At 42.0% G+C, this 16,105-nt stretch overlaps 1 protein-coding gene across 1 annotated transcript in view; it reads right to left on the minus strand.

The window, feature by feature from the left end:
• The window catches only part of LOC307220051 (protein diaphanous homolog 1-like), an 82,598-nt gene extending 70,751 nt beyond the window's left edge, over window positions 1–11,847 (minus strand). The window contains exon 1 of the mRNA XM_079983717.1: window positions 11,669–11,847. Within this exon, the coding sequence (XP_079839843.1) occupies window positions 11,669–11,827 (159 nt within the window). The 5' untranslated portion in view covers window positions 11,828–11,847. The remainder of the gene's footprint in view (window positions 1–11,668) is intronic.
• Between the last annotated feature and the right edge of the window lie 4,258 nt (window positions 11,848–16,105).

Consider the following 16,105-nt stretch of genomic DNA (forward strand, 5'->3'; position numbering starts at 1 on the left):
CTGTCAAACTCTGAGAAGTGGGGACTTGTTTGCAAAAAAGTTATCGGACCTTAGATGTACTTTGTTGCATTTTGGCCACATAGAAAAATAGAGACTTTACAATTTGGATATTGGAAACTTTTGGCTACTGTTGTATTCCCTTGCTTCTTTGTTGTTTTTCCATCTTTGCCATTTGGATACAATTGAATGCTCCCTCTAGAGGGCTCTATCTGAAACTGTTGCACTTGAAAAAGTAACAGTGGGATTTTCCACTTGGGAATCAACTCTGTGAGAACGACCTTGAGGATATGAGTGCCCCTACAGATGAGATAGTAACAAGGCAGAAAGCAAAACAAGCTCACAAGAAAAGGGCCTCTATATCAGGAACTGCAGCTGTGCAGGAAAAAACACCAGCTTCTATGGATCCTATGACTCAGGCTCTACTTAAAATAAATCAATCCCTGGAAGCACTGACAAAACTTTCGACAGAGAACTCTAAAAAATTAACAGAGTTGACAACAAGGTTGGATGTGAATACGGCTAGTGTCGCATCGAACACAGATTCTATAAATAGATTAATTCAGGAAAATTCAGAAACACGAAAGATTGCAGAAAGTGCAAAAATAACAGCTGAAGAGACAAGGGAAAAATTTGGGCCTATTGTTAAAAAAGTGAATGAGCATGATGCAGCCCTCTCCTTACTGGAACTTCAACGTAAAGAGAAGAATTTAAAATTTAGATTGGTGCCTGAAGTGGAAGGGGACAACCTTGTGAAATTTCTCACAGAGAACATCATAACTTTTTGGCGGGAAGAATGGGAGGAAGATGAGGAACTTGAGATAATTTCAGCCTTTCGACTGGGTAGAAGGCAGGACAAAAAACCAAGGGATTGCTTAATTACATTGAGATCAAAAGAAGAAAGAGATAGAATATTGAATTTGCACTACCAAAAGGCATTGGTGATCCAAAATTGTCAGATACAGATTTTTAAGGACATTCCTAAATACATTTTAGAGGTGAGAACATACTACAAGAGTTTAGTAGACCTGCTGAAGAAAAACACCATACCATTCAGATGGGAATTTCCACAAGGATTGTCCTTTAACTTCAATGGAAGGAAGATTAAAATAAAAACAATTCAGGACAAAGAACTATTTCTAGAGAAGTATCTGGAGGATTTGCAGAAAGGAACCGTGGAGGAGAGGGAACCACCCGATATAGCAAATTTGTCATTTGGACTTTCACTACCACCATCGGAGGAAGAGCAGAAGCTTGGAGCAGTTGGAGGAACAGCTACCTAAATACAAAATGTCTCTGCAACTCCTTAGTTGGAACTGTAATGGTTTGAACCTTCCTCGGAAAAGAAGACAGGTTTTTCACATTCTGAAGAAAGAACAATTAGACATAATATGTTTGCAAGAAACCCATATTGCCAGGATACACAGGAAATTATTAATAAATAAGAGACTCGGTCAAGAATTCATCTCATCAGACAAAGTAAAGAAAAGAGGTGTGGTGATCTATGCAAAGGAAAAGTTGGCTCCAAAATTAATATTTAAAGATGAACAAGGAAGATACCTGGCAATTGAAATACAAATTCAAGGAGAAAAGATATTAATTGTGGGAGTTTATGCCCCAAATGAAGGGAAGGCCGAATTCTTTAGGAAGTTGCATGAGACATTAGTTGACTTTTTAGACTATAAAATCCTAATGATGGGAGACATGAACGGAGTTGTTTCAACAAACATGGATAAAGCACAGAGACAAGTGATTTCAAAAGAAGGGAGACTACCAAAGATCTTCTTCGAAATGACTGAAACTATGGACTTGATTGATATTTGGAGAATAAAGAATCCTCTAGAGAGAGAGGGAACCTTCTTCTCTGAAGCAAAAATGACATGGACAAGAATAGACCAAATTTGGATTTCTAGTAGTCTGGCGTCAAGAACAAAAAAAGTAGAAATCTGCCCAAAAACGTGCTCCGACCACAATGCGGTCAAGATGGAGATGAAACTAACAACAACTGGTTCCTTTAGATGGAGAATGAATGACACCCTATTCAAGGATGAAGAGATCCATAAGAAGGCCCTTAAAACAATAAAAGATTATTTTGAGATCAACAGGAAAACAGATGTGGAAAAAAGAATAATCTGGGATGCAAGCAAAGCCGTGATGCGAGGTTTCCTAATTCAACAAAATTCTATTAAGAGGAAGCAACAAAATGAAAAGAAGGAAAAAATTTTAGAAAAAATAAAAGAAGGAGAGAAGAAGTTGAGGTCTAAACCAAAGTCTCATGAGATTTTGAGAGAAATAAAGTTTCATCAGATGCAATACATGGAACTTATGAACCAACAAATAGAATGGAAGATAAAGCAAATGAGACAAAAAACTTTTGAGTCAGCGGATAAATGTGGGAAACTTCTGTCATGGCAATTGAAAAAAAGGCAGAAAATGAACACGGTAACAAGTTTAGAAATGGATGGAAAGATTATCCACAAACCCAACGAGATCAACAATTGTTTTCAAAGCTTTTTTAAGAAATTGTATGCACAAGGGCCAACCAACGAGCAAGAAATAGAAGAATTCATTAGAAAATACGGTTTACCAAAAATCTCAGAACAAAGTAAAAGGATCTTAAATGAGGAAATAACAGAACAAGAAATAGAGGGTGCCATTCAAAATATGAAATTGGGAAAATCACCAGGACCAGATGGCCTGACGGCCAAATACTACAAATTGCTGAAAGAATGGCTGATACAACCATTGAAGGAAGTTTGCAATGAAATTTTAAAGGGGAAAAAGGCACCTGAATCGTGGAAAGAGGCTTTCATCTCACTTATACCGAAAACAGAGACTGAGAAGAACCAAGTTAAAAACTACCGCCCTATATCTTTACTTAATGTGGATTACAAAATTTTTGCAGACATTTTGGCAAAAAGATTGAAAAGAGTGTTGGCAGATGAGATTCATAAGGACCAAACAGGCTTTCTCCCAGGTAGACATATGTCAGACAATGTGAGGAACATTATAGACATTTTGGAGCTGCTGGACGTTGACATTAATAGGAAAGCAGTTTTGATTTTTGTGGACGCGGAGAAAGCCTTTGACAACATTTGTTGGACTTTTATGAAAAAGAATCTCCAAGGGATGGGGGTAGGACAAGGTTTTGAAAACGGTATAGGTGCAATATATTCTCAACAAAAGGCCAAATTAATTGTAAATAACGTGGTAACAGAAGAAATACCTATAGAAAAAGGTACACGACAGGGCTGCCCAATATCCCCTTTGCTTTTTATATCGGTCCTGGAGGTTTTGTTAAACATGATTAGAAAGGACCAGTTGGTTAAAGGAGTTCAGGTCGGAGTTAGACATTATAAATTAAGAGCATTTGCAGATGACCTAGTATTGACTTTGCAACAGCCAGACACTAGTACTAAAAGAGTATTAGAATTAATTGAAACATTTGGTCGAGTAGCAGGTTTTAAATTGAACAGACAAAAAACGAAAGTGTTGGAAAAAAATTTAACAATGGAAGAAAGAGAGAGTTTCCAGAATGAAACAGGTTTGGAAATTACAAAAAGGGTAAAATACCTGGGGGTAAACTTAACATCCAAGAATGTGAATTTATTTAAGGATAATTATGAAAAATGTTGGTCAGAAGTTAAAAAGGATTTGGAAATATGGTCAAGGCTGAAACTTTCCTTGTTAGGCCGAATTGCTACCATTAAGATGAATGTATTGCCTAGAATGCTGTTTTTATTCCAGACGCTGCAGATTGTGGACAAGATGGATTGTTTCAAGAAGTGGCAGAAAGATATATCAAAATTTGTCTGGCAGGGCAAAAAGCCCAGAATTAAATTTAAGATTTTAACTGATGCAAAGGATAGAGGGGGGTTTGCCCTGCCGGACTTAAGACTCTACTATGAATCAGCAGCTTTCTGCTGGTTGAAACACTGGCTACTTCTTGAGAATACTGACATTTTGGATCTGGAAGGGTATGACAATAGTTTTGGTTGGCATGCATATTTATGGTACGACAAGGTAAAGGTGTATAAAAGTTTTAAAAACCATATTGTAAGGAAAGCATTGTATAACGTTTGGATTAGATACAAAGATTTGTTGGAAAGCAAAACCCCTAGGTGGGTGTCACCGATGGAAGCTAGGGAAGTAAAAAAGCTTAATATGGATTCTAAATGGCCAAAATATCATGAGATTATAGAATACGATGGTGAAAGGGTGAAACTTCAGAGTTATGAGAAACTAAAACCTAAGGTTCGAGATTGGTTGCATTACCATCAGATAAATGAGACGTTTAAACAGGACAGGAAAATAGGATTTCAGAAAGAGAAGTCAAAATTAGAAACAGAATTGTTGGAACCCAATACTAAGAATTTATCAAGAATGTATAACTTGCTGTTAAAATGGAATACACAGGATGAAACGGTGAAATCAGCTATGATTAAATGGGCACAAGACATAGGTCATGATATTATGTTTGCTGACTGGGAACAGTTATGGACCACCGGTATTAAATTTACTGCATGTAATGCTTTAAAAGAAAATATTATGAAAATGATCTACCGGTGGTACATGACCCCAGTCAAGCTTGCAAAAATTTATCATTTGCCTAATAATAAGTGTTGGAAATGTAATGAGACTGAAGGCACTTTCTACCACCTTTGGTGGACCTGCCCAAAGGTTAAAGCTTTCTGGGAAATGATCTATAATGAAATTAAGAAGGTTCTTAAGTGGACTTTTCCTAAGAAACCAGAGGCTTTCCTCTTGGGTATGGTGGGCCAAGTGGTGTTAAGGAAGGATAGGACATTCTTTATGTATGCCACTACAGCAGCAAGAATTCTACTGGCAAAGTATTGGAAGACGCAAGAACTACCTACTCTGGAAGAATGGCAAACAAAGGTGATTGACTTTATGGGACTGGCTGAGATGACGGGCAGAATCCGGGACCAGGGGAAAGAGACAGTGGAAGAGGACTGGAAGAACTTCAAGATATATCTTAAAAATAATTGTAAAATTGAGGAATGTTAAGATGTCAGGGGGTAAGAAGTAAAGAATTGCAGCAGTAAACAAAAAAAAAAAACTTAAGAAATATTTATGAAAAAGAATTAAGACAATGGACTTAAGGGTTGCTAAAGAATTTTAAACAAGGATGCAGGGATAGGGAGGTATGGGGAAGTCAAAGAAAAAAGGCTATGAACTGATGATTATGAAGTAATACTGTGTTACATTGTTCTTCATTTTATGTGTGGAAAATTAATAAAAATCATTATAAAATGAAAAAAAAAAAAAAAAAAAAAAAAAGAAGTCAAACGTCATTCCGGAACAGATTGCATTCAACTTCCGAGGTTCCACTGTAATTTATTTCACCAAACGCTACTAGTGATTTAGGCCCAATGTATAGACAGTCAAAGGGACGCAGGTGGCGCTGTGGGTTAAAGCCTCAGCGCCTAGGGCTTGCCGATCGAAAGGTCGGCGGTTCGAATCCCTGCGGCGGGGTGCGCTCCCGCTGCTCGGTCCCAGCGCCTGCCAACCTAGCAGTTCGAAAGCACCTCCGGGTGCAAGTAGACAAATAGGGACCGCTTACCAGCGGGAAGGTAAACGGCGTTTCCGTGTGCGGCTCTGGCTCGCCAGAGCAGCGATGTCACGCTGGCCACGTGACCCGGAAGTGTCTCCGGACAGCGCTGGCCCCTGGCCTCTTAAGTGAGATGGGCACACAACCCCAGAGTCTGTCAAGACTGGCCCGTACGGGCAGGGGTACCTTTACCTTTACCTTTATAGACAGTCAAAAGCTTTGTTTCTGTTGACAATATCGTCCGTATTTTGAAAATATTACTGTGACTATTATTAATACTCAGTTTGCAGCAACTAGGGTAACTCACAGAAGAAATATTTTACATCTGACAAGGATGAGAGGCTCTTTTCTGCTTGCAGAGCTTTGCATTTTTACTGAAGTGGCCAGTAATGAAATATGCACTTTTAATATAGAAGTCTTATCTATTTCAGTCCTCAACTGTGTGTGTGGTAGACATTCAACACAGAGAGGCAGAAAGATTCTTGTGCCATTTTTTCCACTTGTTGATGATCACTACAAGTATTCTGCAGCCATTGATGTCTGTTTATAATAGGCTGAAGAGATGATACTCTTCAAATGTTAAAGGATGTAATATGATAAGACAGGTCAGTCTGTGGTAACTCCTACACTTGTCCCCTTTATCTGTGTTAACCCCCAACAGCACTACGGATAAGGGATTTTCATGGTATACAGGACATATAAATCAGGGTGGATAAAAATTGCTGATTTTTTTTTTTTTTAAGAAAAATCAAAAAATCAGATTTTATTTATTTAAATCAGATTTTTAAAATAAAATGCTTTTGGAGGAAAAATCTTTCTAGAGATAGTTTTCTATTTAAGTTATAGTCCAAACGCTAATTTATCAGGAAATAAGGATTTGTTTTAAGTTTTTCATGTGTGCTAAAACTCAGTCTAAGTTGGGGTTTTTTGTTAAATCGTTTAACCACACCAGTCAACAAACATGAATACATATGCTATAATGTTATTGCTTTAGTTAAATAAAAGGTTTAAATTGTTATTAAGGAAATGATTATTTTTCTCCTTCCAAAAAAGTACAGTGGTATCTCGGGTTACAGACACTTCTGGTTACAGACGCTTCAGGTTACAGTCTCCGCTAACCCAGAAATAGTACCTTGGGTTAAGAACTTTGCTTCAGGATAAGAACAGAAATCGCGTGGCGGTGGTGCAAGGCCCCATTAGCTAAAGTGGTGCTTTAGATTAAGAACAGTTTCAAGTTAAGAACAGACCTCCAGAACGAATTAAGTTATTAACCTGAGGTACCACTGTACAGCAGAAAAATTGTCCAAATATAAACAGTTAACTTCTTAAACCTCACAATAGTTTCATAATTATCTGTCTATGTATTTCTAATAGTATAACCAAATCAGTAATTTTTGATATAACTGTAAAAACTACTCTGAAAATTTATTATTCCAAAAACGAAACCTTCACCTGGTTGTAAATATTAAGATTATACCAGCAAAAATGAGTCTTCTTGTAAAAAAAAAAAAAAAAAAAAGATTTAAATCAAGTCTTACTGACTTGTGATTTAAATCAAATCCAACACACACACACACACACACACACACGGCAGGTGTGATGCAGTGAATAGGGTGGTTGGCTTTTAAGTGGAAAGGTCTGGGTTCTAATCACTACTGACCCATAAACCACATTAAGCCAGACGTTTTCTCCTCACCTAACCTACTTTATAGGGCTGTAGTGAAGGTAAATGGGGAAAAGCCCCACATAGGTCACCCTGAAATAAGATAGAAGTGAAATTTAAATAATTATTGTTACGATGGAAAAAAAACCAACCCCACTGTGTAGCTTTCTCCTACACATTACCAGAAAGTTCTTTCATCTTCTTCTGAGCTTAGTCTATTTTCAGATGAATGCAAGCATCAAAGCACACAACCTTCAAAAGATCACCTAGTCAATTGCTCTGCCCTTAAAAATAGGAACAAGTACAATAAAGGCATTTGGGACATGCATACATTTTATCTAATCGATTTCAAAAGCATCTAGAGATAAAGTATAATGTGATGGACTGTTCCAATGCACATCCATTAGCATCATTCTGAAGTTTTCTCTTCTTAAATGTGCGTTATCTTGAATATCCCAAGTTAATACACACAACCTGATAATTTAGTTTCATTGTTTTTAGAAATGAAAACTCTAAAGTTTACTGCTTCCATCGTTCTCCTAATTTGTAAATATATTACTGAAAGAGAAAAACCGGATGTAATTGTGAACTTTTACTTCCTTTCCCTCAGATATAAACTTTTGTTAAATTATCCGAGAATAGGACAAAACAGACCAAATGCAAATCAATCTGCAACTAAAAGCGCTTAAACAGTTCCTTACAGAATGGTCTCATTACACATAGGAAATAAATACGTGACATCTTTCCATGTGACTGTCAATTTTAATACGTCAAGCTATCTGCACTATGTTTGTACATTTGAAACTGGAGCCTAAGCACATTAAAAAATTAGCATACATTTTATGGCTGCTCTCTATGCACATTCACAAAAGACAGCAAGAGAAGTCACTACTGAAAGTTAAACACCCCAGTTAAAAAACCTATAAAAAGCTTAAACTTTAACAAAAATAGTCAGGTCAATATTTATATTCCACTTTGATATTTTCATCAAATTCTTAACTGTGTCCTAACTGAGACACCTCTGCCATAAAACTACTTATAATCTAGGCAAGTGAGGAATATTATTTCTATCATTATAAAGAAATGGGAATTCAACTTGCCAGTTTCCAGCAACGGGCTTAATATCCCCTGCTGAACGGGCTGAATATCACCTGCTTAATATCACCTGCACAAGGTCAAATCCACACCATTAATTTAAGGCTTCCCTTAAAGAATCCCGGAAACTGGTAGTTTACCTCTCAAAGCTACATCCACAAGCTACATATCCACATCACTAGTTAACAGGTTAAAAAGGGACAATCCTAACACTTCCCTAACTACAAATACCGTATTTTTTGCTCTATAAGACTCACTTTTTCCCTCCTAAAAAGTAAGGGGAAATGTGTGTGCGTCTTATGGAGCAAATGCAGGCTGTGCAGCTATCCCAGAAGTCAGAACAGCAAGAGGGATCACTGCTTTCGCTGTGCAGCGATCCCTCTTGTTGTTCTGGCTTCTGAGATTCAGAATATTTTTTTTCTTGTTTCCCTCCTCCAAAAACTAGGTGCGTCTTATGGTCTGGTGCGTCTTATAGAGCGAAAAATACGGTATCTAAAACCATGCCTGTTGCAACACAGTAATCAGAGGCTTTTGCACTGCATTAATACTGACCATATACAGGCACGACCCATTATGCATGGTGCAAGACAGGGTCTTCTCTGTGGCAGCACTCCATTTGTGGAATTCTCTTCCCATGGAAGTATGTTTGTCCTCCTTGTTGACATACCTTTCAGCCTGAACACATATCAGTTTGCTCATACTTTTGCAGGACGAAGGTTATTTGGAGTATCCAAGTTAATGTTGATTATTATTTTCTTGTCCGCTGGATTACGGAACTTACTTGGTTGATAAAGTATTTTTTGCTATGAAGTTTTTAGAGGTTAAAAGATTTTCCCTCCCTTTTTGTAAGTAATTGTATTTGATTTGATTGGGACCGCCGACTACCCTGAGCCAGTATGGGAAGAAGGGTGGCATAGAAGCAAGACGAATGAACAAGAGTTCTTTCTGAACCAAGACTCCTCTCAGGAGTACAGGACATACCCAAAGGTAGTGAAGCTTTCCACACTTGACTCAAATTCCTGCCTACCTTTTGCTGCTTTGTAAAAGAAATACTGCTCTGCTGAACCCATAAATTATACTTCTAAGAATGTTTTCAACCAAACACAAGTCTGTACATGCACAAAACACTATCAAATCTTGATTTTTTTCCCCCTGAAACACAGGGGAAGTGACAAAACTCTTCAAGAATAGACCAAATGAGAAGCTAAAACCAGTTTAGCCATACTTCTTCAAAGGAAGCAGTGAGTGATAGCTTTCTCTGGCATTCTTTCACAAAGTTATACTAAAATGATCTACAACGATATACAATTTTAAAAGTGTATCTGTTAGTTCAGCAAAAAAGGAATTACAAGTCTCCTATTTCTGCAATCAAGCCTTTGTATGTGTGTACACCTTTGCCTCAGGGCCAAACTACACTGAGGCTAGTTCAAGTTACCAGAATCTTTTTCACAACTGTAAAGGGAGAGGGGAAGAAATCAAGTTCAGTACAGCAATGTGCAGGGAGGTGTGTTTAACCCTTTTCTCTTGCTCTGCAGTCCTGAAGAACCTACCACGACAAACCAACTGGATTTATACACAGCGGAATTCCCCCTCGTCAAATGTTTTCTGCACAGCTTTGTGATCTCATAGAGACTACTATTCCAATTCTCTCCCTATTGGCACATTTACAGAGCAGCTTTTACTCAGAAGCAAATCCCACTGTACTCAATGGGGCTTTCACACAGATAGGTGTGAGCTTGTGGCACTTGTTTGGAGTGAATCAGACAATGCTGGGTTGGGGGGGGATACTTGTGACCCCCAGTTGGAGTATCAATTACTCAGCTTGGGGGGGTCCAAAACATGTCACTTGCGGTACAAAACAAGTACAGAACTTTGGCGTCAGATTGGAGGGGGTCCTAAATTTCAGGCTTCCCATTTAATAAAGCTATAGGTGTGTGCTGCACTGTGGCCTTAAGCATCCCAGGCTCTAACAGGTAAAAGACAGTTATTAAGCAAAGAATTTGCCCTGAAACTAGAGAAACAGAAAGTTGCAACGCTTACTGTAAATGTAGCTCATGTGGAGCCACATGACATTCAAGTCACCAAGCACAAATTCAGTCACTTGAGTCTACTTAATACTGGTTCAAAATACCTAACACCACAGACGTTAGCTTGCTACACCAATCAAAATCCCCGGCATCTCTCCTACTGGGGAGAATGATAGGATCCTGCCTACAGTGCAATGAGACTGCTCACTTGATACCAATGACTGAGCAAAGAGCTTGAACACTTTTAGTTGAAAGTCTTTCCATTCCCCAAGTAAATTTCAAGCATGCTACTGTTGTTGGTTTTTTACAAGAGTATTGCTCCTTGTTCTACCTTCTGTCTCTTGTCATCTCACTGGCTTATCTGTTCAGATGTTATAATGGCCCTGGACACAGGGCAAGCCCACCCATGAGGCAAGGTAGCCACGCACCTGCCACTGCTCACCTGACACCCGGCAGAGGAGGAGGAGGCAGGGTGGGGAGGAGAGGGGCATTTATTTTCAATTTCACCTGCAGTGGCAAAACCCCAGCATTTTCCTCCTATTAGCAGCTGCTCTGAGGGCCTAGAAAGCAGAGGGTCTTTCACAGCCTCCTGCCCTCCCTCCTCCGAGGTCCTTTTAACTGGAGAGGGAAAGATCAGAAACCGGAGTCTCTTCTATATGGAAAAACTTGGCTCAGCCCCACCATCCAAAATCAAGCCTGCCCTCTTCCTGATCCAAGCCCTCGACACACACAGAGAGAAACTAATGGCACCTGAATATTGTTCAATGGTGTCGCTCAGGTGCCTTTCACGGTCTTCTTTTTGGTGCCTGCTGAAGACCTTCCTATTGAGAAGCAAGACTACCCAGATGTTTAAGAAAACCTGCAGGAGGGTTTGTTGGTTTTTTTCTATAGGGAAAAAAATCAGTCTCAGTCGACTCTATTCTGGCTTCAAAACTTGCCGCGTGTGTTTTGCAGCCCTGGCTTTGCAATCGTAAGGAAGCGACGCCTTTCTTTTCTTCCTCCTGCTTGTTTGGTAGAGCGCTCTCGTTTTCCACTTCAATCCCAAAGGAGAGGGAGCGGGGCGAGGGGCCGAGGGGGCAGGCAGGAAGGGAGAACTTCTGCCGGGCTGAGAGGGCCGGATCCGGCCTCCGGGGGCCGCCAAAGCCCAAGAGGGAGACGCCGCCGGCGGGACACCTGCGCTCCGCCGGGGAGCGAGGCGGAGGCCGGGGCCGCTTCTGCCCGCCTTTCCCCGGCCAGCGCGGGACGAGGCGGAGGACGAGGCTCCGAAACGCCCCGCCAGGTCCTTCCCCTCCCGGCCCCTCAGGAGACACTCACGAATTTGCGGGACTTCCCGCCGCCTCCTCCTCCTCCTCCCCCGGGGTCTCCTCCAGGCACGGCCGTCGCGGGGGCCTCGTCGGCGGGGACCTTGCTCTTCTTCCTCTCGCGGCCGGTCCCGCGCGAGGCTCCCCCGCCGCCGCCACTGCCGCCCTCCATGGCCGGGCGCCGAGTCCGCCCCTCGCCCTCGCCGCGGCGACCAGGACCGGGGCAGCTGGGCTCTCCTTTCCCGGCGCAGCCAGTCACTCAGTCAGTCAGTCAAGGAGCGAGCGAGGCGGGCAGGCGGCGGCGGCTCCTGACAGCAACGGCGCTCGACGCCCACCCGACGGGACCTCTCCGCGGCCGGGCAGCCGCGCCTGCCGAGCTCCGCCTCAGCCGGGCCCCGCCCTCCGCCTCCCACTGGCTGCTCCGCGCGCCGGCCCGCCTCCCAGGAAACAGGCACGTGAGACGCAGCCACGCCCCCTCGGCTCCCTCGCCCGCAGCAGCGGGAGAAAGCAGGGGAGCGCAGAGATAGGAAAACGGGGTAGAGGGGGCCATGTGAGCTCGGAGAAACAACTTCCAAGATCCTTTCGGCGCTATCTTCCTCTCTCTCTCCTCGCCTGCCAGTCGTTCTCTGCGACTTGCAGAAAGAGAAAGTGGCAGCAAAGGTACCAAGGGTGGGGGAGGAAATGTGGCTCTTAAAAATTAGTACTATTATTGTTAAATTTGTATACCGCCCTTCATCCAAAGATCACGGGGCAGCTTGCAGTATACTGTAAACACACACACATATATAGCATAACAAAATCAAAACTCAAACTCCCCTGCCGGCACGTTATTATAAAACAAAGAACTTTATTTGAACAAGCTTTCCTTCAGCTCCTAACACTCTCTCTGAACAACATTGTCTACTGTCGGAAAAAGGTAAAAGTGTTGTTGCAGATGGGGGGGAGGGGTTAGGCTGAGATTAGTTTATTTCCAGTCAAATATCTCCCATATACGAGACACTCTACAAGTTGCAGCAAAAGTCAAAATTGTTCCCACAAAACTCCTTGTCGAGTTGCACGCAGAAACCTGGGGACTCTGTCAAGGCAGGTAGATGGGTTGCCATGCGTCCTCTTTTTCCAGGACACGCCCTCTTTTTCAGGAGTAAAATTTGAGAGAAAATGCATTTATTTGCTATCAATGGCCGTCATATTGTCCTCTTTTTTTGCTCTTCAAAATATGACAACCCTATCAGACATGCCCTTTCAAATGTTTTAAAACTTTTTTTTCACTCAAACTAAGATCTGAGTTAAGAGGAGGGGTTGGGAGCCGCTGCTGCTCATATTGGGTTTTGGTTTATTCCAGTCACCGTTTAAAGCATTTCCAAAACCAGCCCTAAAATTGGGCATTTCGCCTTATCCTATTTTATAATAGATGCAGTTTCCCGCCTTCACAATGTAAAAACAGAATTTCTCCCATCAAAAACGAAATGTGTATCTCATTGAAGCCTATGGTGCCTCTACACTTTCTATCTCTAAGGTGGACATTTTTGGTAATAAGGCAGAACTTCCGCTGATCTCCCTTCCGAAGCCACAGAGATAAGGAAAGGAAAGCGAGGCATTGCAGAAAGAGATTTCCGGGTCTCGAGAGGAAAAACCCATTTTAAAACATCCCCAGGGGCTGAGGAAGCAGCTACCTGTAAAATTCAATAGATAAAGTGGGTGGGGAGGGGAATGTAGTGGCACTGAGATAGAGCAGCAGCAGCAGCAGCATGTTCATGCCTAAACAAACAGCCGCAATAAAGGGCTGGAGTCTTGCTCTTTTTGTTTTTAACTCCTAAAGCTAGCCCTGCTTGTGCAAATTCTAATGCCAGTAGAGTCCAATACAGCCTGGAGGAGCTGCAGCGGAGTGTTGCTTGTGGAAACAAAAGGCTGAGTCCGGCTGACAGAGATAACATGCAACAAAGCCTCTTAATAGTCTAGGATAATACTGCAGGTCAGACATGGGGCCAAGGCTGGTTTAGATTTCAAACCAAAGCTCCCCCCACACAAAACCAACAGTTGCATCAAGTATGTATCAATTTCCTTAAACTGCCCCTATGGTTTAAACCTAAGGTAAAGGTAAAGGTACCCCTGCCCGTACGGGCCAGTCTTGACAGACTCTGGGGTTGTGCGCCCATCTCACTTAAGAGGCTGGGGGCCAGCGCTGTCCGGAGACACTTCCGGGTCACGTGGCCAGCGTGACATCGCTGCTCTGGCCAGAGCCAGAGCCGCACACGGAAACGCCGTTTACCTTCCCGCTGGTAAGCGGTCCCTATTTATCTACTTGCACCCGGAGGTGCTTTCGAACTGCTAGGTTGGCAGGCGCTGGGACCGAGCAGCGGGAGCGCACCCCGCCGCAGGGATTCGAACCGCCGACCTTTCAATCGGCAAGCCCTAGGCGCTGAGGCTTTAACCCACAGCGCCACCTGCGTCCATGGTTTAAACCTAGATGGCTTTAAATACTGCAGGCAGGGTGCTGACAGGGTCTAGTTGGAGAGCCTGGGACTTTGCAGCTGTCCATCCATGCACAATGCAAGGCGCTTGTTATGACCCATAAAGCTCTAAACTGCTGAAGAATAAATTACCTGCCCATATGCTGAGATCTTCAAGTCAGGCCCTCCTCTCTGCCCCAGTAGCTCATAAGGGAACTCAGAGGAGGGCCTCCTCAGTAGGTGCCCAGACTCCATCACTGCAAATTCTGTCCAAGATAATCCTCCACAGGAAGCCAAAAACACCCTTTATTTGTAAGTCTTAAAAAATGTAGTAGGATAGGCTTTTGTGTCTATTTAGTTGACCTTATTTTTTCATAGCGGTTTTAATTTATAAAAATTAACTGGCCATTATTGTTTTATCTGTTCTTAGAGGACTATTTATTTTCCTTAATGATTTACTATGTATTGTACTGTTAGATTAGGGTTGCCATATTTTGCCATGCACATGAAAAGGTGGGCTAGAAAAGAAATAAGTAACTTCGAAATAAAGGTATGCTGCCATTTTGGACCCCCTCTTCCCACAGCAGCTTCAACACCAACCACCTATGAATCAGGGGACCCCAGGGTGCAGCCTCTGGCACCCTGCAACCACAGTGGCTGCAACCACAGACAAACATTTGCAAAGTCCCTGGTCCATAAGCATGGAATGCTTTGGATCCTAACCAATATCTAAACTGTGGTTGGAGAGCCTGTGGTTTGGGACTCCCATTACCATCAGCCCCAACAAGTGCAGCCAATGGTGAAGGATAACAGAATTGAATCACATAAGAGTTGTAGGGTTGGAAGCAGCCCCAAAGGGATGATGGAAGCTGGAGTAGCAAGCAACCTGCCGGAGGGTCGGCACAGCTCCCCAACACTTTATTAAGGGGGGTGGTCATGGATTGAGATTATGGCTCATGTTATAGACTCTTTGAATAGTACCCACAGGGAAGTATAACAGCTGTGCAAAAACATGTATACTGACAAACTGTTTTTAGGGCACACGTTTCTTTCCTTTTTTTTTTTTTTTTTGCCCCATTCTGGAGACTGTAAATGAAGCCATTATCTAGAACTATGACATCTTGTCATGCTATTAGCAGCAGCGGGACTAGTTATGTACCAACATGTTACTGTTTCGTTCTGTTCATTTTGCAGCAGTCACGTTCTTGAATGAGTATTGCTATAGATATAATGAAAATTATATTTTCAAATTTAGATGTTTCCATCTTACATCAGTCATTGTAACTTGTACTCTAATATTCTAAGTTTGAACTACATACATGGATGAGCAATACTGAGATCAGAGGAAACTGATGTTGCAATTAGAACAATATCATTTTGGACACTTCTGGGTGAATAATCCTTCATTTCAACATACTGTCTGCAGTTTTGTGGTGAATATTGTCCCTGTCTTCAGATGCTTAGGCTGCTTGAACTCAGCTTTACAGAACCTTGCATATGTCCTTCAGACAGTAAATTAAGGGAGTGTGTATTGCAGTTTCCAGTTACTACCCATGCACCCACACACTTCCTGAATGTGGCAAAAAAAGAACTTTGTGCTACAGTGCTTCTACAACCATGAAAAGTAACTTCATACCCCCTGTAGAAGTGAAAGAAGAGACTGGGCTCCATTACTATAAGAATTTTTTAAAAAGGACTGAAAGTGACTATACATCACACATGAGGAACCCATTTACAGTTGGAGGGCCAAATTCCCTTCTGGACATTTATTCCTGCACTGCAGGGGGTTGGCCTAGATGACCCTTGGGGTCCCTTCCAATTCTACAATTTTATTATTCCCAGGGCCACATGTCAGTGACAAGCAGGGCTAGAGGCAAAGTGGCAACAAAGGCGAATGTTTCTACAGCAGGCTACTTTCTATACAGTCCTTTGTATCCCCTCCAGACAAGCAAGAGTTTGAGGACAAATACCAGCCAGGCAAAAACACTCAAGGAGGATGT

The sequence above is a fragment of the Podarcis cretensis genome (genome assembly GCF_951804945.1).
Source record: "Podarcis cretensis genome assembly, chromosome: 7".
NCBI classification, from domain to species: Eukaryota; Metazoa; Chordata; class Lepidosauria; order Squamata; family Lacertidae; genus Podarcis; species Podarcis cretensis.